This window comes from Symphodus melops (assembly GCF_947650265.1).
Source record: "Symphodus melops genome assembly, chromosome: 9".
Lineage (NCBI taxonomy): Eukaryota > Metazoa > Chordata > Actinopteri > Labriformes > Labridae > Symphodus > Symphodus melops.
In genome coordinates, this window is record NC_136699.1 from 7,597,189 (window position 1) to 7,620,895 (window position 23,707).

General features: G+C 41.2%; 1 protein-coding gene across 3 annotated transcripts; it reads left to right on the forward strand.

The window, feature by feature from the left end:
- The first annotated feature begins 43 nt into the window (after nucleotides 1–43).
- On the forward strand, nucleotides 44–22,460 carry slc44a1b (solute carrier family 44 member 1b). Of its 3 annotated transcripts, XM_079352662.1 has the most exons (16): nucleotides 44–126; nucleotides 2,353–2,442; nucleotides 2,886–3,028; nucleotides 6,311–6,447; nucleotides 8,804–8,897; nucleotides 8,984–9,153; nucleotides 9,285–9,374; nucleotides 10,606–10,760; nucleotides 10,909–11,095; nucleotides 11,323–11,491; nucleotides 12,401–12,557; nucleotides 12,738–12,821; nucleotides 13,016–13,153; nucleotides 13,464–13,700; nucleotides 14,652–14,750; nucleotides 16,956–22,460. In XM_079352662.1, exons 1-16 carry the CDS (start codon nucleotides 70–72, stop codon nucleotides 16,977–16,979), a joined length of 2,031 nt encoding a protein of 676 aa, XP_079208788.1. In that variant the 5' UTR covers nucleotides 44–69; the 3' UTR covers nucleotides 16,980–22,460. The 3 variants fall into 3 exon arrangements, with proteins under 3 accessions (XP_079208788.1, XP_079208786.1, XP_079208787.1); XM_079352660.1 differs by lacking the exon at nucleotides 16,956–22,460 and having other exon boundaries at nucleotides 14,652–16,478; XM_079352661.1 differs by lacking the exons at nucleotides 44–126; nucleotides 16,956–22,460 and adding an exon at nucleotides 731–1,906 and having other exon boundaries at nucleotides 14,652–16,478.
- The last annotated feature ends 1,247 nt before the right edge of the window (nucleotides 22,461–23,707 follow it).

The window sequence follows — 23,707 nt, forward strand, 5'->3', positions numbered from 1 at the left end:
TCCAGGACTATCCAGGTACCTCCAGGACTATCCAGGACCCAACAGGACTATTTAGGAGCCTCCTGGATCATGGAGCCTAAACGTGTGTCATTGTCCTCTCAGCAGCAGGCTCGGCTCCGGATAAGGGTAAAATAACTTGAACTCTCTGCAGGTATCTGACAGCTGTATTTACCTTACATAAAATAAAAATATTTGTTATTTAATATTTACAGTAACAACACAATATCACTTGATTACATTGGCAATTTCCAACAAAACCCAACATATAATATCTCAAAAGCCATTCAAATGATACTTGTATATACATATAGGTACCCCATTAACTTTATTTAATATCATGGTAAAATAATGCTACCGGGTTATGTATACACTGTGAATGTTTAAAAAAAAAAGTGTCAGTATTTATACTCTGTTCTTATAAGTTGGGGGCGGCAGTAGCTCAGTCTGTAGGGACTTGGGTTGGGAACCGGAGGGTCGCCGGTTCAAGTCCCGGCACGGACCAAGTCCATTTCCTGAGCACTGCTGAGGTGCCCCTGAGCAAGGCACCGAACCCCAAAACTGCTCTGGAGCGCTCGCTGTGGGCAGCCCCCTCACTCTGAGACCTCGCCATTAATGCATGTCACTAGAACCCTGTTTGTGCATGAGTGTGTATCTCGGCCTATGTGTGTGTTAGACAGAGTGTAAACCGAATTTCCCCTCGTGGGATTAATAAAGTGTAAATTAATTAAACTCCTGTAAAAAATATGGTAGCCAGGTGTCAGTTTCTGTATGTGAGGCAATAAAGTCCATACAGTCAAGTAGTACGGTCATTAGTGCTACAGTCGCCTCCCAGCCCACACATCCATCCATCCATTCACCTGGGTTAAAGGTAGACTTTATGGATATCCAGTGGGCTTGATTAGGCAAATTGTGTAGGCCTGATATGGGATATACATATTAGTGGGAAAAGTGGGCATCATAGAACAAGGCACGTTTTGTGGGCCTCATGGTTTCATCAACATGGCACACGTGGAAAGTCCATGTGGGCTGACTATTGACCCCATGATGTAGTACCTATACTACAGTCAATACATTCAGTAGTAGTCAGTACCTCAATCAATACAGGCAGTAGGCCTGCCACTGTACATCGAGGATGTACAGTCAATCCTTTGGTAAGTACTACAGTCTATACAGTCCAGTACTTGTTAATACCATCAATGAGACAGTAACTAGGCCCTACTTCATCCAATACAGTCAGTAGCCTACAGACAGAACTGCAAACACAGTCAGTACTATTGTCAGTAAGCCTACTGTACTATACTCAGTACAATCAAATAGTCAGTACAGTCTTTACGACAGTCAGTACTACATTCAGTACAGTCAGGACTTCAGTTGACTACTACAGTATAGATGTGTGTCCTATGGTCACACTGAGAAGTTCAAGGTAAAATGTTCCCAGTGGAGGAAACAGCGCTACTCTATCTTTAGACTGTATTCAGCGGTCACTCAGGGTAGGACCTGCAGCTCCGCTGTTATTCAGCTCCTCCGCTCCGGCACGGGCGCTAATTGCGCATGCGCAATGAGATGAATGGCCGCTGCACCTGACGGGCCACCAGGAAGTGTGGTGGACAAATCCTCGGCTGTTAATCCCCGCTCGACACTGACAGTAGCATGTTCAGCGGGCCGGAGCACTCACAGTGACCGTCAGCAGCGTCTTCGCTCCGGGATCGCGCAGTGAGTGCATGAGGCAGAGCGCGCGGGACTGTCCGTCTCCTCCCTCCCGCCTGCCGGGCTCCAGACCCCCTCTGCTGCCGGGCTCCAGACCCCCCCTCTGCTGCCGAGCTGAAGCTCTGTGAAGCTCCGTGAAGCTCCGTGAGGTCCGGGCACTGTCACCCTGACTGCAATGGGATGCTGCGGTAGCACGGAGGTAAGAACGGAACGGCCCCGGATCAGCTCGACTCGTTACCATCCTTCCCCTCCTCCGGTGTCCTTCAGCAGAACCCCGATGTGTGTTTGTGTTGTCACCGGGAAAGGGAGAGCGGAGCCGGGGAGCGGAGAGGGCCGAGCCGGGATTAGAGCCAGCGGCTGTAATCCAATTAGAGTCAGGCGGGTTGATGGGGGCCTGCTAACGGGACCGGGGCCAGGCGGGTTACTGGGGCCTGTTTACGGGACCGGGGCCAGGCGGGTAACCGTGGCCTGCTAAAAGCTGTAGCTCTTTGTGATGTGATTTGAGATGAACGTCGAGCAGAGCCGATCTGGTACCTACACCGGGCTAACAGGCCTGGGACAGGCTGAGGGTGGGTCCGGCTCGGCTCGGCCCGCATCATGGCGTGACGGTGTGTGTTTGTGTGTTCGTGTGTGTGTGTGTTTCAGAGGACAAAGAGAGAATGGAGACCGCTGGAGGACCGGAGCTGCACAGACCTGCCCTGGTTCCTGCTCTTCACCGTCTTCTGCGTTGGCATGGTAACCACTGCCAGCACTCAACACATGACCTGTTCATATAACTATCGTTATAAGCAGACAACCTGTGTGACGTCACAGCTGCCTCACTTTGTTTACATGTCCTGTGTGAGAGATGAATCAATCATACCCTGAAAATAGATTGACTGTTCCAAACGTGTTTTTGACACTTCCTGTTTGACATCACAGGTGTGTGTTTCTGTGATTTTCATATAACCAACAAATTAGGTTAATCAAACTTAAAAATAAATCATAGTGCATGATCAGAGCTCATTCAAATTGAATTAAAGCTTCTGAATACTCTGCTCACAGCTTATGAGAAACATCCTGCTAATGGTTGAGTCATTTTATTTATGATTATCATTTAAATGTCCTTCAGTCTGAAAAGGTTCATCTGAAACTTAAATTACATCTCCACTGACTTTCAGAATCTCTCTTTTTTTCAGGGCAGCATCTGTGGATTTACTGTTGCCACCGGCGGCGCAGCACGTCTGGTATATGGATACGACAGCTATGGCAACACCTGTGGTCAACGCAACGAGCAGATCGAAGGCATCCGGCTCAGTGGGCTCGACCACACAGACAGAAAGTGAGTTTGATTTCATTACAGAGTTTGTTCATTCAGCTGTGTTTACTGCCATGGACAATACTGTCCATGTATTTGTACAATAAAGACACTGTGCAGGAATTAATTTACCATTTTTGATGGCTTAATACCAGTGTGGGACTCTCGCCTTGACAGATTAGATCAGATTCCATACTCTAGAGCAGGGGTGTCAAACTTATGACCCGTGGGCCGAATTCGGCTTGCCAGCAGGTTTCATCTGGCTGTGAGCCATTTTAGTGAGGAAGGAGAACATTTTGAAAATTGTTCATCAGTAAGTTAATCAAATGTGGTGCTTTGGACTATCTTCTAAGCAGGGGGTAACAATACCCTAGCTCAGCAAATGTGCTGTCCAAACAGAGAGGTTGACTCAGAACATGCAGGATATTTTAAGTGAGAAGTGTTTCCTTGGTATTATTTGCTCACAAACTGCCACGATGTCATCAGAGCTACAGGACTTAAAAAACAGGCACAAAGCTGTCCCATCAGTATGGACTTAAGTTCCTTCCTCCCACGCTTCAGTATTTCGCAAAGACAAATTAACATGACACATGTTTCGCTGATGATAACAAAAGCTAGTTTCCCTGAGTGAGCCTATTAAAAAAAAAAGCTCACAACCTCACTGCCTAACAGCTGCCTGCATGAAGTGTATGCTTCTCCAGGTTGAGCCTCATTCCTCTCCAGAGCAGATTTAAACCTGGATTATTATCATGATTGTGATGTCAAATTCATATTGACAGACTTTATGTAAACGTTGCCTGTCCCAGACTAAAGACCTATAAGTGGGGTACACACTACCCTAGGTATCGGGCTGATTATCCCATTCATTGTAAATATTTAACATGTTCAATATCATCAGGAATCCTGTTGTGTGGGACGATCAAGGACAGGACAGTTGCTACCTGATAAAATATACCAGCTAACAGCGAGCCATATTTAGCTTGACCATCAAGTTTGTTGAATCTTCAGTCACGTCTGAGACCCGGATTGTTGATGAATGAATTGGTTAGTGTGGGGTGTGCTGAGTTGGTTGTTTTGTTGCACATCACACGCTATAAGAACAACACTGTCAAATCTGTCATTAGTTCCTTTCTCGATTCATTTGGCATGTGTAAGTTGTTGTCATGTGTGGGGTCTCTAACATTCTCAATATATTTAAGAATTTAAAAATCCTTCAGTATGTGCACGATTTAACATAGTTGAACCTGATTTGTCAGATTTTGCCCATCTTTGAATGATCGTCAAATCATTCAACTATTCGTCATCGAGGGTTGGAATAACAATTTATTCTATGATAGGACATTAAGTCTGCATTACGACGACCTTACAACAATATTACACATGTCCATTTACAAACAGACGGTACACACTCCTCCACAACAAACAACAATGTTTACTGGTACTTACCATTTGAAGATTTAATCTACTCTTCCTAAAAAACAGTCCCCATGGTCCTTATCCAGTGAAAGACTAAATCCAAACACATTACATCCAGAAAGTTTCAAGGAACGCTTGAAATTGATGATACCTCGTTCAGCATACGCTGTTTACAGCCTCTATCAGCCAATAAGAGCTGGAGTAGAAAGGCGTGCCTGCCCTCGCTAATTGCACGCGTCAGAGCAAGGCTGATGTTTGTATGAGCAAATGAAATTCTTAAAACAATAATAATATGCTTCTATCAATAATTCAGAGGGATTTCTTCACGCACACACTAAGGAGATTGCTTTGAATTACAAGCGGTTTTCAGAATGGTATTAAAGAAGCACTTACTCCGCCCTAAACCGACCTGACTGCACAGCACACTGATGAAAGATAAAGCACGTCTGTTTGTTTGGAATTATTTGATCATGGCCTGACATCCAAATCATTTCTGTATATTTTGCATTTTCTCAGTAATGCACATTAAGAAGTTTAGACTGAGCAGTTAACTAAAATGTAATTAGGTTAGGAAGCATTAAGGCTGATAAATACCAAAATATGTCACACGTCGACCAACAATGAAATGTCAGTGTCTTTACATTTTTTCCCTGCTAGCCACAGACCAAACTGGCAAAGTCACACCCTCCTCTTCCTCTCCCTCACTCATTCCCTCTCTTTTTATCTCACTCTGCTCTCCTGTTGGAGTTGTCTGCGTCTCCTCCACTGTTGTACATTTTTCTTATTTTCAAGTGCCAACATGCAGATTCTGCAGTACAAAATGTTGCACTTTGTAGCTGTAACCATTGTCCTTACGAATTCATCACCAGTGAATGCCAAAAACATTCAAATTGAAATAGACCTTTTTTTCATGTGTTGCAGGATGGCATAATGTTTTCTGTCCGTCTTGTGCAGATTTAATTCCTCTGCTTAATGTAAATGTACCTTTTTTTTGGTGTAAACGTGTAGCACCGCTCCCTTTAATACAAGTACCTTGTATTGAATGATTTTAAACAACAAAACAGCCAGCAGCCTTTATATGTGTTGAGTCAAAGTGATGGTTGCCAAAAATAGTCAAGTCCCCTGGAGGTCTCATTTAAACAAATCCACTTTTAACCCCGTCACAAAAGCCATCACTCCCACTGTTAGGTTGAAAACCTCAGCCTTTGAAAGGGGTCTAGACGCTGTGACTTTGTCGAGCTGTGGCTGGAACCATTGTTTGACATACCGGTTCACTGCTGCTGCTGCTGCTGCTGCTTGATAATGACATTAGCACAGGTTTCGCTTTGCCATTCTTTTTTTCTTTTCCAAACTTTTATTGAAATTGGAAAAATGTATAAAAACATTGACGTTTATTTTCAGAACTTAAAGATTACCAAAGGGAACAAACAAAAGGTTATCAAATTAACATCTCATGAAATAATGATAATAGGAAACAGTACCTCAAAAACAACAACTAAGATGCTTCACAATAACCAAACATTACCACAGCTGTTTGTTGTTTCATAGAAGATGATTCTGGATTACGGTGTGAATACTGCTGTGTGATTACCTTTTACCTCCTCTTTTATAAGACGCAGTCATCATGTGACTGCATGCATCGAACCTTGAGGCCTGTACCTTAACAGTTTGGGGCAAATCGTAACAGGCCTGTGTGTTACTGTTTTGTTCCAAGTAAGTGAGTGATTGTCATCACGGGATAAAAAGAGAAGAAAAAGAAAGATACATAACATGAAGATGTTTTTTAAGCTGCTTTTTATAGTTTTCGCTTCTGCTGGCCTTTAATTTGATGATCCCAGGTGCACTAATGTGTGTGGTGCAGTGACATACTGTGTGTTGTGTACCCTGCAGGTTTGTATTCTTCTTGGACCCGTGTAACATCGACATCGTTCAGAGGAAAATTAAATCCGTGGCTCTGTGTGTGTCTCTGTGCCCTCCTGAAACCATGAACACCTACCAGGACCTGCAGAGGTTCGCCATGATCAACGGTGAGTCACATCATTCACAGCACACCTGGACCACATCTCCTTTCCCTCAAACTGCGTCCATGCAGCCTTCACTTGCGTCTTCGTCCCTCCCGGAGATGCATAGAAAGAAGTTAGGAAACAAAGGGAAGGAAAGCGTTTTCAGAGACACAGTGTTCTTTCAGGGGAAACTTCACGCTTAGTGACGTCTGTTTGTGATAATGGTGTCAGCTGATCACTGCTGGATCAGCTGTTAGTCGGATTTGGAGTCTGTTTGTGTGAGCAGATATACTAACTGTATTTATTGTAATAAAATACACACAATAACAGTGTTTATTCTCTGTATGTTTCCTGGTTACAGACACATGAAGAAACACCTTCTAGAAAAAAAGAGTAGGACCTGCAGGCTCTGTAAAGGGTCTTGAGATAATATTTTGTATAAATTGCACTAAAAATGTAAATATTAAATTATTAATTATTTGATTTCTACTTACTGATAATCTAATGGTGTACTCTATATTTTATAGCCACAGAAGAGTAATACATGAAACTATTTATATTGTTCATGTTTGAGTGAAAACACAACTCATAACTTTTTAAACCATCATCAATAATTAGCCTCTAAAATCTAAAATGTTGTTAATGTGACTTTTCATTTAAAAAGGGGCTTCAGACTCCCACCCTGTCAGACTTTAATTGTCTTTATAATTTAATGAGAATAAATTAAATAACTGATCATCAAAAGAAAATATTTCTCCTAAAATACTGAAGTTGTTTGTGATTTTCTTTTTATTTTAAGGCCTAAAATAAACAGATTTGTGTGTTTGATGGTGATTCAGGCAATGAATTGAAATGAGTACTACTCATGTCATGCACTTTTTAAAAAACCCCAGCTCATCATACAGCTGGGGTCCACCTTCTCTTTGGAAACGTTATTTAAAAAAAGTCCAGTCTCAGCCTCGTGAAAGAGGTCTGGATCTCAGTGGATTATCTAACTGCTTAATTAAAAATCTGTTTCACCGTCTGTTTTAAAGTCCGTCTTTTGAAAAAGATGGACTTTGAAGTCTGATCCACTGCAATGTCTAATCAATGATCTACATCTGGATTATTGTGATACCTTTTTTACCTGCCTCAGTACAAAAGCAGTTGCCCAACTTCAGATTGTCAGAAACTCTGCAGCCAGATTCTCAAAAGACAAAGAGTCCCTCCCTCCTCTCGTCTGTCGTAGCTTCACTGCACTGGTTACGCAAAGGGAAGAAGTGATGTCACCAGTCCTACGGATGCTTGTTGTCACGTAATGATGATGATTTGATGTCTGCAGAAGTGTTCTCAGTGTACAGTGCTGTACACACACACACACACACACTCACACACATACACACACTCTGTACAGTGACAAAGGCAGTTGTTGTGTGTTGTATCTTGGTGCCACTGTGCTCCGTTTGTCCTCCATCATGGCTGCTGTCAGTCTGTTCACTGTTAAACGTGACGGACGATTCATCAAGTGACCTCACAGCTACTGAGCAGCCATGTTGTTTATGAAAGAAACCTCTGTGACAGAACCATAAAGAAACAACATGCTAAAGATGTTAGCTTAGCTTTCCACAAAGGATCCGGATCAACCATGCTAAAGAGGATCCTTGTGAACCACAGCCCTGATGAAATAAACAAACTGAATGTTGTTGTTCAAGTGAAAAACTACAGTCAACAATATTTGCCTGCTTGTATGAAAACAGTTTTGATTCTGAGTTCCTTCTCCGCGCAGGTCTGCACTAAAAAGATAAACATGGCGGTGCTAAAAATGGAGGTGATGATGTGATGAAAATGGAGGTGATGATTGTGGTGAAGATAATGTCGATGACGATGGTGGTGAATGTGATAGTGGAGGTGGAGGTGATGAAGATACTAATGGTGGTTGTTGGAATGATGACGATGATGATGGCAATTACTGATAATGATGATGATGGTGATAAAGAAGAAGATGGTGATGATGATGGTGATAGAGAAGAAGATGGTGATGATGATGGTGGTGGTGGAGATAATATTGACGATGATGATGGTTTTGATGAAGATGATGGTGGTAATTGTGCTAAAGGTGGAGGTGAAGAAGATGCTGAAGATGTGATGATGGTGGTCATGATGATGACGATGCGATGGTGATAATGGTAATGATGAAGGTGACGGTGGTGGTTTCTGGGGATGATGATTATGCTGATGATTGTAATGGTGATGAAGATAATGATGGTGGTTGTGGGAATGATGATGATGGTAATAATAGATAATTAGTGATGAAGTGGATGATGATGCTGGTATTGCTGGTTAATATGATAATATAAAGAAGGTTATGATGTCATCACTTATCTGTGTCTTCCTGTTTCAGGCTCTGAGTTGTGTTCTTACGAGTTAGCGGGTCATAAATATCCTGGTCTACCTGAGAGGTTCTCCAAATGTCCCAAACTTCCTGTTTCCCCCAGGTAAGCCCTGCCTCACCTGCTTGACATCTGCCGCAGTGTTTCTTTTTCCTCTGACCTTTGACCTGTGCCCTGTGTGCGCTCCTCAGTAAGCCCCTCCCCGTGTTTAACCGCTGCACACCGCTGGATGTTTCGTGTTATGCGAAGTTTGCGGAGGCCGTGGTGACGTTTGTGGGGGATAACAGCGTCCTGCACCGCCTGATCGCTGGCGTCGCCAGCAGCAAAGAGATCATCATCGGACTGTGTGTGCTGGCTCTAGGTGAGACTGAAGTCTGTTTAAACTATTTATTATGAATCCTCCTGAGACTGCCATGTTCGCTCAGGATTTTTTTTTTTTTTTTTTTTTATCAATTAAATGAAGTCTAATCTCTGTCCTCTGTGTGCTTTTAGTCCTCTCTATGATCCTCATGGTGATCATTCGCTACATCTCCGCCGTCCTCGTCTGGATCCTCACCGCGCTGGTCGTCCTTGGATCCCTCGGTGAGGTCACTTCCTATTATTGTCAACAAAAATAGAAGTGCTAGACGCCCAATATTGGGTAATTGATTTTTTTAAATAGACAAAAAGCAAATTCATGCCCACTGTCCTAATTGCATAAATACCGTAAATTCCGTACTATTGAGCGCACCTGGATATAAGCCGCACCGGCTAAAAATAAGTAAATAAATGTATTTGTACATATATAAGCCGCACTTGATTATAAGCCGCAGGTGTCCACGCTATAACAAGAGCTATTTACACAGACGTAGGCTACCGGTAACATCCGCAAATACTGTAGCGTCCGTACGGACGTTAAAGGACGGCGAGAGCGTTCAAATAATAACTTAATAACCCGATCACTGTCGGCCGTGACCACGCCGTTTACAGCAGAGAGCAACACATAACTTGCCGTAACAATCCAACTCTCTCTCCCAGCATTCTCTCATACAGCCACTCAACACGTTCTCGCTGGTGCATTCACTGACTCTCCACATAATCGGAATTATGAACACATTATCAACTACTGACTTTACAACATGAACCGTTACAACACGAAGCCTAGCCGACGGTGTCTGTAACACGGCTGATGAAAAAGATGACCGTAATATATTTCACAAGAAAAAGTCCATCCATTCACTGCCTCAGAATGACTTCATTACTCACTTCCTCAGTCTCTGTTGTCGCTGTCAGTGTCATCTTAACGTGCAGCAGCTCTGTTAGCTTCTTTGACAGCCAGGTCGATCGCCTTTAACTTGAAAGCTGCATCATATGTATTTCTCCGTGTGTTTTCCATGATGAGGGTGCGTGCATGAAGCGCAAAATGACTGATATTAAGATCCGACGTGACGAAGTCAAATGTTTTTGCGGCACAAGCTCATTGTCCCCCATAAAAAATCCATGCATTAGCCGCACCGGAGTAGAAGCCGCAGTGCTCGAAGTGTGAGAAAAAAGTAGCGGCTTATAGTCCGGAATTTACGGTAGTTATACGTCCACTTAATCCCTGATGGCAGCTTTTTAAAATAATCCATGAGAAAACATCATGATTTTGTACAATTTAGACATCAGGTTGGAGTGTACCTGCAAATGTACTAAAGCCCTGTTTTATGAAACAGGTGAAGTTCTTTTAGAGTTTCAGTAGTTTTTAATAAAAACAACGCATAGTATTGATCAGCTGTCTGAGTAAACGTGTGTGTGTGTGTGTGTGTGTGTGCGTGTGCCTGTGTGTCCTCAGGGGGGACCAGCGTTCTCTGGTGGCTGTACATTGATCACCGGCTGTATGGGAACGACACCTCCTCTAAAGTGGTGAAGGAGGAGGAGGAGGAGGAGGTCAGGCAGGACAGCGGGCAGGCGCTGCTCGTCTACGCTGCCGCCGCCACAGTCTTCACCGTACGAAAATCAGCTGTTGCACTAATGTGGGCGGGGCTTAACACTGAACATTCACTCTCAGTATGATATACAATAGAAAAGTTTAGATGATTACCTGTTTCTCTCTCCCTCCCTCTCTCTTTTTATTCCTCTCTCTCTCTCCTCTCAGATCATCCTCTTCCTGTTGATGCTCTTCATGAGGAGGCGTGTCTCTCTGACCATCGCTCTGTTTCACGTGGCAGGGAAAGTCTTCCTGCACCTTCCCCTTCTCACTTTGCAGCCTTTCGTTACCTTCCTGGCTCTGCTGCTGTTCTGGATCTACTGGGTCCTGGTTCTGCTCTTCCTGGGGACCACGGGTCAGTTTAACCTTTGATGTCACATGTTTCTGATCCCCTGACCTTACTGACAGATTCTGGATCATTTTTGAAAATGTTAAAAATCAGAATAAAACGACAGAACTACATTTATGTGATTACTTTTTCCACCTCCTGTTTTCTGCTTCCGGTTTACATCACCCAGTGCATTGTGGGAACTGTGGTAGACTTTACCATGACTGATTAAAAACCTACATCCCCTTGTGCAGGTAACCCGGAGCAGAATGAGGAGACAGGTCTGACTGAGTTCAGACTGACAGGTTCTCTGCAGTACCTGACCTGGTACCACGCTGTGGGTCTGATCTGGATCACTGAGTTCATCCTGGCTTGTCAGCAGATGACTGTTGCCGGTGCCGTGGTCACCTACTACTTCACCAGGTGACGCTCTCTTTTCATCTGTGTCCAGCCTTATGCTAAGCTAACTGTTTCCCTATGTGACAATAATGTATGTGAAGCTAAGCAGAGTCCTCATCATACCAGAAATTCAAACTTAGATATGATTCTAGTAAAAGCCACATGATATTGATCCCTATTTGTTATGGCAACACAAATGTGTTTCTGTGCAGGATAATTTTTTTTGATCCTTTTAAATAACTAACCTCAGAGCTCACAGCCTTTAGCTTTGTAATCAAGGTTGTCAACATGCATAAAAACAAACCAAACTGCCGCACAAATCAATAACATGAAGTCTTCAGTCGAAATTCACATGTTATGGGTGTGTCAACCGTCCCACTTCAATACCACGTGTTTTTAATGAACCGATACAGTCTCTGTAATTTACATGTTGGATTATATCAGAGTACTGTAGCTGTAAAAAAGTTCAGATCTTCAGTTACATTTTTGACTGAAAGCTGCAGCAAGAGAAAGAGAGTGAGCACGTTCATAAAAGAGCATTTGCTCCTCACCAGCTCCACTCAAATGAGCTGGTGAGACGAATAGCACAAACACATTTGTGAAATTTAGACAGTTTGCATGCAACATTTTGTAACTTAAAAACATAAAAATACCCAACAATATGCGTCTAGAACTTCTATTTCTGTTACTGTGGTATCAAACGGGTACAGATATTGTGAGTCTTAGTAGAATTATATCAAAGCTTACAATTCTGATATTGTAACAACTCTACTTTTGATGTTGAAGTGAAACAGTGAATGCTGTTGCTCATAAACATCTCAGATTATGATGACACTTATTATATTATGATAACACTTATTACTCAGATATATTTAATCACTCCCTCAGTGATGAGACTCAGTGAAGTGGACCAATGAGAACTCTGTGTTTCAGGGACAAGAACCGTCTCCCGCTGACCCCCATCCTGTCCTCTGTCCTGAGGCTGGTCAGGTATCACCTGGGCACTGTCGCCAAAGGATCCTTTATCATCACGCTGGTCAAGATCCCCCGACTCATCCTCATGTACATACACAACCAGCTCAAAGGAAAGGTATGTATTCATTCTGTCATCCAGTAAAAGTCATGTATAAGACGTTTTTATAATACCTTTTGTTTTTATCCTTAAAGTAGGCTCAGTCTTATAAGGCAGTGATGATACCAATGTATGCTTAATTAACTAATGCTGCCTTTGTTTATGTTTGTATCAGCTAATGATGTTTTTGTTTATCAGGAGAATGCGTTTGCTCGCTGCCTGTTGAAAACTTGTATCTGCTGTCTGTGGTGTTTGGAGAAGTGCCTCAACTATCTCAATCAGGTAACGTCACACACCTGCTCCTCACCTGTTTAGTTCTGTCTTCTTCCTGTTTGTCTCACCTGTGTTTCTCTTTTTTTCCCTGTCTGTCGCACCAATGTTTTATTTCTTATTTATATATATTTTCCTTCTGTCCCACTTGCGTCTCTTTCTTCTTCTTTTCTTACTTCCTGTCTGGCATGCGTTTTATTTCCCAGAATGCATATGCAGCCACGGCCATCAACAGCACCAGTTTCTGCACGTCTGCTCGTGACGCCTTCGTGATACTGGTGGAGAACGCTCTGCGCGTCGCTACAATCAACGCCATCGGAGACTTTGTGCTCTTCCTGGGAAAGGTGAGACAGTCACTATAGGCTATTATTATGAGCCAAATGATGCAGTGGTGTTCCTTGATATACTGAGGCACTCTCTTTGTATAGTTCATGCATGTTTAAAATATTTTGGTTCATACCTGAAATATGTTGTAAGATATTTGATGATGTTGAAATGTTGATATGTCTTACTCTGAACTGAAGAGAAATCTGACCTCTGAATCAGTGAATTTATTCTCTTCGTAGTCCTCTATTGGTTATCATTTTCTTTCTGTGAAAAAAGTAGAAATAATTACCCTGAAATAACTTTCTGACTTTGTGTTTGTTTGCTCAGATCCTGATTGTGACGTCAACAGCGTTCGCCGGCGTCCTCCTCCTAAACTACCAGCGAGATTACGCTGAGTGGCTGCTGCCCCTGATCATTGTGTGTCTCTTCTCCTTCCTCGTGGCTCACTGCTTCCTATCCATCTTTGAGATCGTGGTGGATGTCCTCTTCCTGTGCTTCGCTATCGACACAAAGTACAATGATGGGACTCCGGGGAAGGAGTTCTTCATGGACAAAGCTCTGATGGTGAGAAAGCAGCACACTAAAAACACCTCCAGCCATTCACATCAATCTCAACAAGGCTGCAGACTTGTTATCCACATCCTCCCGAGTCCTGGTCCTGAAATGCCGGTTTCGCCCTTCTCTCTGTTCACCATGACTCCCTCAAACCAAATCAGAAATAAAAAGTACATATTTTGAACCAAACAGGTACTTACTGACAACTGTTTCGATCACCTCAGGCCAAAAAAAATGTAGCATCAGATAGATCTGTCAGCCTTCTGAGTTGGATCAGATGATAGCAGTGGCTGTTGAACAGAACAGGTAATCCTAAACGTGAAGTGAGGATGAACGGGGAACATTTTATTGTTGCTGCAGTCCATGTGGTCTTATGGGTCTGATTAGCTCATGTCTTGATCTGTCATACTCGAACATCTATTGCGAACATTTTTAATGTCATCCGGCAGCTTTTAGAACTGCTGACCCTGACTGGGGATTCTGTCAGACAGTAGAAAGAAGTGAACCCGGATAATAAAGAAGGCTCTGGACATTGTTGGGCTGTCATGGCTAACGGGACTCTTCAGACTCGTATAGAGCGAGTGGGACCTGTAGAGTGGCAGATTGGGAAGTTAGGACTGGAGGGTGTGCTCTCACAATACAGTGCTATCACACTTCTGATCCGTCTAATGGTAGATGAATAATGGATGGATGGACAAAGGATGGTTGGTGACTCAGACTTGGAAATTGTGGAAGCTTGGGAAGAATCAATCCGCCAATCTTAAAATCTAAAATAATAAATACATTGTCCAAATATAACTGTGAGTCTTGAAGGTGTTTTAAATCAAACCGATCTGTTGACCTTTCAGGCTTCATGCTGCAGAGAATTGCTTCTCTTTGTGCTCCACCTTTTTAATCACCCTCCATCTTTATCCCAACCCATCTCTTTGACCTTGCTCCCTGTTGGTCCATCCTATGCAGGAGTTTGTAGAAAACAGCAGGCGGTTGGAACGAGCGGTGGAGCGTGGGCGGAGCCGGGTTAAGGAAGCTGTGTCTGAGAGGGCGGAGATGAAGCCCATGGTGAGTGACAGCAGTGTTGAAGGGGGCGTGGCCAGGCAGAAGAGCTCTTCAGAGGAGGAGGAGGAGGGAGTGGGGCTTGATGGGGGTGGAGGGGAGTGGGAGGAACTTCAGGAGTTCCAGGTGTACTACCTGCTGGTGGGGGTGCTGGTGGACTGGGTGCTGACAGAGCAAAGCGACTTCATCCTCTGTCTCAGTGAGGACGTAGTCCTCTTCCTCTGCGTCTACCTTCCCACCTCCACCCTCTTCCTGTTCGTCAGCATGCTGCACACGCCAAGCCTCGCCCCCTCCAGCAATAAATCAGCCGTCCTCTCTGCCAAGAGCTAACGGACATGTACTAACAGACGTGCTAACTCCGACGCCATACGCATGCTAACAAACGTGCTAACGGACAAGAGCTAACAAACACAGATTGTCTTAAACTGATTGGAAGAACACTGTTGCATGCTAACCTGCCTCCTTCTTCATCATCATCATCATCACCACCATCATCATCCTCATCGCTGCTGCTTCTTCTTTAACATCTGGAACCACATATCATAGACTCTGTTCATTTGTATTTTTTTTTTTTTACTTTTATATTTAAACCTTTAAAAATAATTTATTTTTCAGCTGTTTTTGTGTTTGGCCTTATTTTTTCACTGTCGTGCTTTACGGACTCAGCAGATGATGCAGCTCCACATGTGTTTACATTAACATCATCTCTGGGTCGGGTTCACTGAGCTATAAGGTTTTCAGATTGATTCAGTCTTGTCAGTTAAACTTGGAGAACAAGTTTATTGCCTGCTTAAAAAGTTTAATTAAAAGTCTTAATAATAAAAAATATCATCTGCTGGGTCCACACCGATTGCTCAGATGTTCAAACATGAACTGCTGTGATTCATGCTGTGAGTCATGTTCAGACCAGATATCAAGGAGACAATTCAAATGTTAGTATCAATATTTTTAGACGGAGTCCATTTTAACCTGAACACAAAATAATCTGAGAGATGTATTGATAACCCTCACCATCATCATGCCATGTGAACTTTATTACACCTTGAAACAAAGCTGCTTTGTCCACTCACTATAGATAACAAACCACATGAGAAGTATTTTTATAAGCCAACTTGGAACTAGCATTGCCGTGGTGTCTATGGGAGATTTTGCCTATGGGAATTTTGCATTGAATTTTGGATCATTGCAGAAAAGAAATTCTGTGGCAAACAAGTTTCTGATTCGTAAGCGTTTTGTTCAGCAGAATAACCGTCACAAATAAACCATTTTATTATGTTTTAAGCATTAATGCAGAAGATGTAAAAACCTATATGCTATAATGAACTACATCACAGTTGGACGACAACCACTGTAGTCTCATTTAGCTACTTGTTAGTAACCGCCTTTTTAAGGATGTTAAAAAACTTAAAAATCCACAAATTGGGGTATTAGCGTAGTTTTTGTCAGACAAGAAAACGCCAACATCTCTTAAGCTTGTGTTTACCACAGACCTTATTTCAGGCGGCTAACCACAAACCCATCCAAACCACCCTTTGAGTTTGAGAGGATAGACCCCATGGTGCTAAAATGCTAACTCACTTCCGGTTTTAGGACTCATTCCAGTGGAGGCCTATAGCATTGCCTTTTATAAAGGTATTACGTTTTTCATTGTCTAAAGCAGAACTCAGGTTTCCAGAAATCTACAGAAAATCATTTGAATAGCTTCTGATGAAAAATAAACATCATCTTGGCTAACTTCGTTTCAGCTTCCCTTCATGAAACTACAAAGAGACAAAAAAAACTACATAGAGACACAAGACAAAAAACATGGGCTCCAAATGACATGGAAAAAGACACAATTATCTTAAAGAGCGGGAAAATAAAAACTATCACAGAAGACACAAAAACATTCCCATGTACAAATATCTCTGATTTCAACCAGGCACTAACTAGGATAAATAAATAAAAGATGGATAACAACCACACAGACAAATAATAAAGACATTTTTGAGTGTTGGGAAAAACTTTTAAGTCAAAAACAATAACAATAAAACAGTTTCTGCTTTTTCTGGATCTGGACTCATGACCTTTCTTTTTTTCATCATGCTCCAATCACGATGCTTCTTTCTCACCTTCATTAGCCTCATTAACCACGCCGCCATCTCCTTCCTGTATGTTGACATCTATGAGAACAATGAACGGTTTAACCTTTGGACTCGTTTCCTATTTCAGGCTCCGGGGACAAGCTCGGCTTGACGTAAATCAGCCAGTGGGACTTCTTAAAAAAAAAACAGAGACATTCCAGAAGTTTATTTTTACCAACGTGTAACATGTTTACTATGGTTTCACTCCAGGGAAAACAATATTTTAATAACAAACTGTACAAACTATGTAACAATGTAATGAAGCACTTTATATTGAAGCGCTGCAGATTTTAAACCGCCTGATGCATTTTTTTTGTAGTGATGTCGTTTTTTATAAAATCCACTTATCGCCCGCCCACTCTGCAGCTTTTTTTTCAAAAACCACACCCTCTTCAGCTGGACGCCATGTTGGATCACAGCGCTGTGACATCATCAGAGCACAGCAGCTAAATGGTTCATGAGATCTGTCAGTGGAGCTGTCGTCATAGAAACAAGCTGGAACAGGGATCTGATTGGCTGCTGTTGGTCAGCTGATGAAGGCCTGTTGAACAGTTGCAGTGTGACGCCTGTTTCAGATGCCATATTGGACAAATCATCATAAAGGCGGAGCCCTTGCTAACATATCAAACACACCTGAGGAAGCGGGGTGGCTCTCCACAAACGGCTATAACCTACAAAGTGAGAGTCATGTGACTCCTGAGGAAGCCAAACTATCACTCTTACTGGCGTGCTACTGTTAACGTATTAGCATGTTATTTTGAACAGAGCTGCTGTTTGACACATTGAACACAACACTTTGAAACCGAGACATTTAGCAGCTCTGTAACGCTAACATGCTAACCACTGTGTGATTTATTGAGATAAACTGGATCCGGCACGACATGCTCCCCTCAGGATGAATTCTGAGAAGCTTGTGGATTGACTTTATCATCCGGTCAACATGTTTTGTGTTTAATTCTTCAGTTTTTGATGACAAACCTGCAAAACAAACAAACTCCCATCATCCTCCACTGGACTCCAGGTTTAACTGCTGATGAGCGGTGTTAGCATGGTTTCATTGCCTTGGAACTGTGTTAGCACGATGGTGTTGGCTTAGTTTAAGCCTCAGTCTGCATATTGTCTGCTGTCAGTCACATGACTCTCATGGTGCAGGTGGTTTTTCCTGTCACCCCCTGCTGGTGGTTAAGGGGGCATGATCATTGATAAGGGACGTAAGCTGATCTGTGATGAAGATGATTGATAAATTGTTGTCTTCCTCCCTATCACTGTCTGAAACCTCCACCACATTCAAGGCTTTCCATTCAATCCAGACAAGTAGAATGCAGCAGGTGTGTGGGCAGAGCTTCCTGCACAGGTGAAAGTCAGCAATAAAACAAGCTGCATCGTGTGATCACAACAACATCAACGAGTCTTCCTGCTTCAGCTGATTCAACATGCTAGGATGGTTTAAAGTCAGAGATTCATTCCAGAAAGCTGTTAATCAGCTTTCAATAAGCTGACAGTTCGCTATCGATTAACTGTTAGTCAGCTGTCACTCAACTTCAAATCAACCATTAGTCAGCTGCCGGTCAGCTGTCAATCAGCTTACTGTCAACTGTCAATCAGCTGTCAGTCAGCTGTCAGTCACAGAATAGGTAAAGAGTCTGATAGGTATGCTCCTTCAGTGGGTTTCAGGTGGAACTGTAGATGTTTGTTTCATGTAAATATTAGTGAAACATTCAGTAGAGTTACAGGTCAACTCTGACTAAATGTTGACGGGTTGTTGATATGAAGGAGGCGGTTCAGCTGAGGTAATCCCTGATGCCCTGTTGCCTGTTTAGGTTGCCCAAAATGTTGCCTTGTTGCCCTTCAGTTTGGGTTGTCAAGATGAATCCAAACATCGCCCTGCAGACTCCAACCACTGACCTTTCCTTTCTGACTCCAATGAAAAATTAAATGAATTTGATTAACGTAATCCAGAGATCAGATCAGAATGTGTGAACAGAGAAGCTGTGTGTTCATTTAGGTGTTTCTTAAATGGAATGTTCCATCGTGTTCTGATCGCACTATGAGCCTCAACTTTTGTTGCCATGGAGACGAAGCCTGTCACAGTCTTAATAGAGCTCAACAGTGATCGCACAATTCTTGGGTTGCTCTGGTTTTGCAAGTTATGTTCCCCATCCAAATTCCCACCAACATTTCAGAAATTCCTTCTATCAATATGTTTAATCTTCGAACCAGCTATCCCAACAATTGTGACAATAAAACATTTGATTCAGCACAATTTTTGGGGGGAGGGAAACAAAGAAAGGGCCAAAATACAAGACTGTGTACATAACTTTTTCCAGGAGTGAAGAAACTGCACATCCCAGAATCCACTGGGATTCCAACAAGACCAAAAGAATGATAGTTCATCTGGCTTCTTTCAAAACGTACACAGACCTTTTTGTAGGGTCTGCATTGTTAATAATACTGATGTGATATATTGTAGTGTATATAGTGTGTTGAACTTCAGTGGTAGAAGTCAGCAGCCCGGATTCGTGGGGACGGGAAACATTTCCATGGTTTTAGCGGGCTATAACATTTAGGATTGTTAGTACTGTAATTAATTTCAAATGAGATCATTATCATACATACATTTTACAAGTTATTTTTGGGGTAATTTTTCCCTTTATGGGATAGGAAAGCTAAAAGAGACAGGACATGTTTGGAGGAGAGAGTGTGGAACGACATGCAGCAGAGGGTTGGGGTTGGGGTCTGTACATAGGGCACACAACATAACCACTAAGCAACTGGCACTCCTGATATCATAAAAATGTGTTTTTTGTAAGGGAGCATATACCCTAATTTCACACTCAGGTAGCTTGTGGTAAGTCTACTTTGGATGGTTATGACACAGATAATAATCAAACCTTTTATGGAGAAACTGAATGGGATTTTTATCACAATGTTGAGCTCTACACATGTATAATAGATGTGACATAGCGCCTCCATGCAGTCACTGTGGCGACCAGCAGTACTGCAACAAAACTGCACAGAACTAGTTAACATTTTTAAATGACTTCAATTTAAAATAAAGCCTGCAGCTTTGATGTTTGGATTCAGCCTCAAAATGGTCATAGACCTGCTGATAAAGAAACGTGTTTCTGTGATGATGACGTGTGTTTGAATTTGTCCCAAAATCCCCTGCTGTGAGATAAAAACACACCTGCGTCACTTCAACAACAAACTTAGAGTTTCTGCAGAACAGAGGCGAACTGAACGGATCTGATCTAAGAGCACTTTAAAAGTTGATGTCTGTTTCAGAAATTCATATTTAATCAGTCTGTCTTAGCTCTTCATTTTTGAATGGATCAGCCTGTTTTAGCTCTTCATGTTTGAACGGATCAGTCTGTCTTAGCTCTTCATGTTTGAACGGGTCAGTCTATCTCAGCTCTTCATGTTTGAACGGATCAGTCTGTCTTAGCTCTTCCTTTCTGCAGAAACTCTTGAGATTTTGTTAAATTTCTTAGAGCATGTGTGTTTAAAAGGAGCGAGTCAAGTGACGCTTCGAGCATGTTAACATGGTTACTAATTGCACTAAAGATGGAGTTCATTCAACACTGACGTCAATTTAAAGTAGCTCTCAAGTATTTTAGATGAAGTGTTTGTAGCTCAGATGTTAACACACATACACACACACACACACACACACACACACACACACACATAGAAAAACAACTTTAAGATACACTTTTAAATTCTGCTTCTCAGACTCATTCATACATTTATTTTGAAACATGCGACCACTGTTGCCGGGTAGAAGAACCTGCTGACAGTTTCATTCCAACATCAGTTAAACAGATTGAGCTGAGCTTAAACAATAAGTGCTATATTTGTTATTTAAATAGAAAGGTCATCTCAGTTTCTTAAAGTCTTCAATTATGTATTTATTCTTTGAAACCAGAATTAAATAAAAACTTCAGATTAAAAGTAGAAATATTTAAATGATTGCCAGTGTTTATCTATGCTGATTTGGAAAAAAAAAAATCAACTTGTTGGATATAAGTAAATTAATCTTACCTATACCACAACCTTATTACTAAATTAATTTGATTGAGTAAATGTTTAGAGAGCTGGATGATGATAGACTTATCTTTATGATGAAAACAACAAAATATTACAATGATTTATTTTTTGGGGGGGAAAAAATGGCAAATTCAAAATCTTACAGAGGATGGAAGTTGTCAAAACCCCTGATACTTCTAAACCACGTTTTTTCAACAAAATAATCTCTTTTACAAAAAGTACAGACACTTAAAAAATGTCTATATATACAGATCTTTTTAACCAACCAATGTATTTGTGCAATTTAGACAGTGTGCAGGAGTTTGTCTCCAATTTTTGATGGATGCATTTCTCTCCTTGACATTTTTATTGTGAAAATGATGTATTTTTTATTTTCAGTACATACTATGAATCATTGAAATAACAGATTGTTTAGTGATCATCAAACTTATTAAACTTGGACTTTAGCTTAAGTTTCAGACTGATTTGAAAATGATCTGCTGACTCCTAATCATCTCTAAAGTTAAAGTGGCTAAATAAGGATATACCTTTGTGTTTGTGAGTTGGTACCAGTGTGTTAGATGGGTCCAGATTTAAAGTAAAATATTAAAGACAGAATGCTGTTTATTGATCTCAGAATTGGTTTGAACCTCCTGAGAAAACTCTACTTAAAGAAACTCTTTAATAAAGATAACAAACCTGAATTATACTCAGGTTATAGATTGCAATTCTCATTGTAGCTCTTAAGTATAAATATGAATACATTCACTCTGTTGGAATGAAACTGTTTAGCTCATTCTGTTGACCAACAATCTGACCAATCAGCATGCAGAGAAGTAGCTCCGCCTGCTGAATGTGGACAGGTGATATGGGTCAGGGATGCTCAAATCAGAATGTTTACTATTCGTCAGATGATCAGATTGGTTCAAATATAATCAATCAGCCTATCACTGAACAAAATCAACCTGCAGGTGGTAAAATACCTGAACATGTCGCTCAGTGGTGAAGGTGTAAAGATGACATCACAGCTGAATTTATGTGCATTTGAACCAGTTCCTAACCATAGACTGTGAAGAAAAAAAAAACAGACTGGAAAGAACTTCTAAACCCATCGACACAAGTTCATAATGTTGAACTTTGAACTTGTTATAATTCATGTTGTTATTGTCAGCTGATGACTAAAGCATCCCTACCTGTAGTTCTTGGTCGTCATGATGACTGCGTTCCAAAACAAACACCTGCCAGGTGAGGACTGTAGTTCATAGAGAAGCTGTTGCATGTTCATGTGTTAGCGCTGAATCACTGGTGTGAATAATCAGCTAATAGATTCACTGGATTCAAAACGACTCGTCTCTTCACACTTTAACTCGAGCTAACTTGATGCTACAGAAGACTTTAGGCTGACACGTAAGTTTACCTGTCAGGTGTGACACTAGTGTTTAGGTTTTCTCTGCAGTGAGAAATTGTTTGTAACATTGAAGATTTCTTTTTCTTGGTTGACTTTTTATATTTATCATTTCTTATGTATATTTGTTTTTTAAGAAAAATAAAACGTTAAATTTGACAAGTGTCATTTTTTGTACTTGTTGCTAAATCAGTGTCACAAATGCAAACTATAAACATAATACAAAAACAACATTTTTACAGTGTTTTTCACATTTTCATTTGAGACTTGAACACATTTTCTTGTTACATTATTGGCATTAGTAAACAATTTGGCACTTGGCATTAGTGTGAAAGTGAAGGAAAATAAAACATTTCTTGTGATTTTTATATGCCAATTAATTCATCAGTTAGTCTGCTAAATTATCAAGAAGTTTAAAATGATGTCTAAAAATTTAACAAAGAAATTAAAACCAATGATTTTAAAAATGGAATATTTATGTGGGAACAGCAATAACAGCAGAACATTTAATATTAACCAGCAGTGCACACAGTGTAAAACTTTTATCATGTGAACACAGTAGAAACTTTAAGGATGTGTCACTGACAAACACACACAGGTATTATAACACTGTTCATTTATAAAGGTTAACATGAAGCATTTCCTGCTGTCAAGATGGTCTTGGTAAAGAAGCGCAGGTATTGGTAGAGGTCTACACTGTCACAGATCTTCAGGATGTCATCTTTATTTTTGAGGAGCCACAGCGTAGCTAACATGAAATCTTAATGTAAACATACATTGAAAGTGAAACTTCAGCTCTGCACAAACAAAGCAAGTTAACTTCAGTTAGCATTATTATCCAGACTGTCATAACATCCGCTCTGATATTAAAAGATCCAGTGTATCAGAATTGTAGGAATCTGTATTGAGAAATTAATACAATACAAATTAATTAATACAATAATAGTATCAGTGTGTGTGGCTTTCTTACCTGAGAATCATTATTTTATACAGTTAACAAGTGGTTAGTAATGTTCAGAACATTTCAACTCTATATCCATTTCTATTTTTTTTAATACCACATTTTGTGTGGTTGTCTTTCTGTATTGACCCTTGGGGCTCACAAAAACATCCTTAATTCTTAAAACAATACAATCTCTCATTTTAACGACCGACAGTGTGAGAAAGTGCTGAAACTTAAACAAACAATAAACTACATGTATTTCATAAGACAGGTGTGTAGGAGAAGAGTTAATCAATCCAAAATTGCATCGGCAACATTGAGATATGAACATTGGAAAACACAAACACATATTGACTCTCCATTTTTAAAATGACATCTTGAACACATTCGGTCTCATAAATCCTTTACATCCTGCACATTTGTGTTTTTAATGTTATTTTTATGGATGTTTTTACTTGGTTGTTTT

What these genes read in the sequence shown, in the direction of transcription:
- slc44a1b (XM_079352660.1), top strand. Translation starts at nt 70, where the DNA reads ATGGAGCCTAAACGTGTGTCATTGTCCTCTCAGCAGCAGGCTCGGCTC. An exon ending in AGGCTCGGCTCCGGATAAGG is followed by an intron (nt 127 to 2,352) that starts GTAAAATAACTT and finishes TGTGTGTTTCAG; the next exon opens with AGGACAAAGAGAGAATGGAG. An exon ending in GGTCGTCCTTGGATCCCTCG is followed by an intron (nt 9,375 to 10,605) that starts GTGAGGTCACTT and finishes GTGTGTCCTCAG; the next exon opens with GGGGGACCAGCGTTCTCTGG.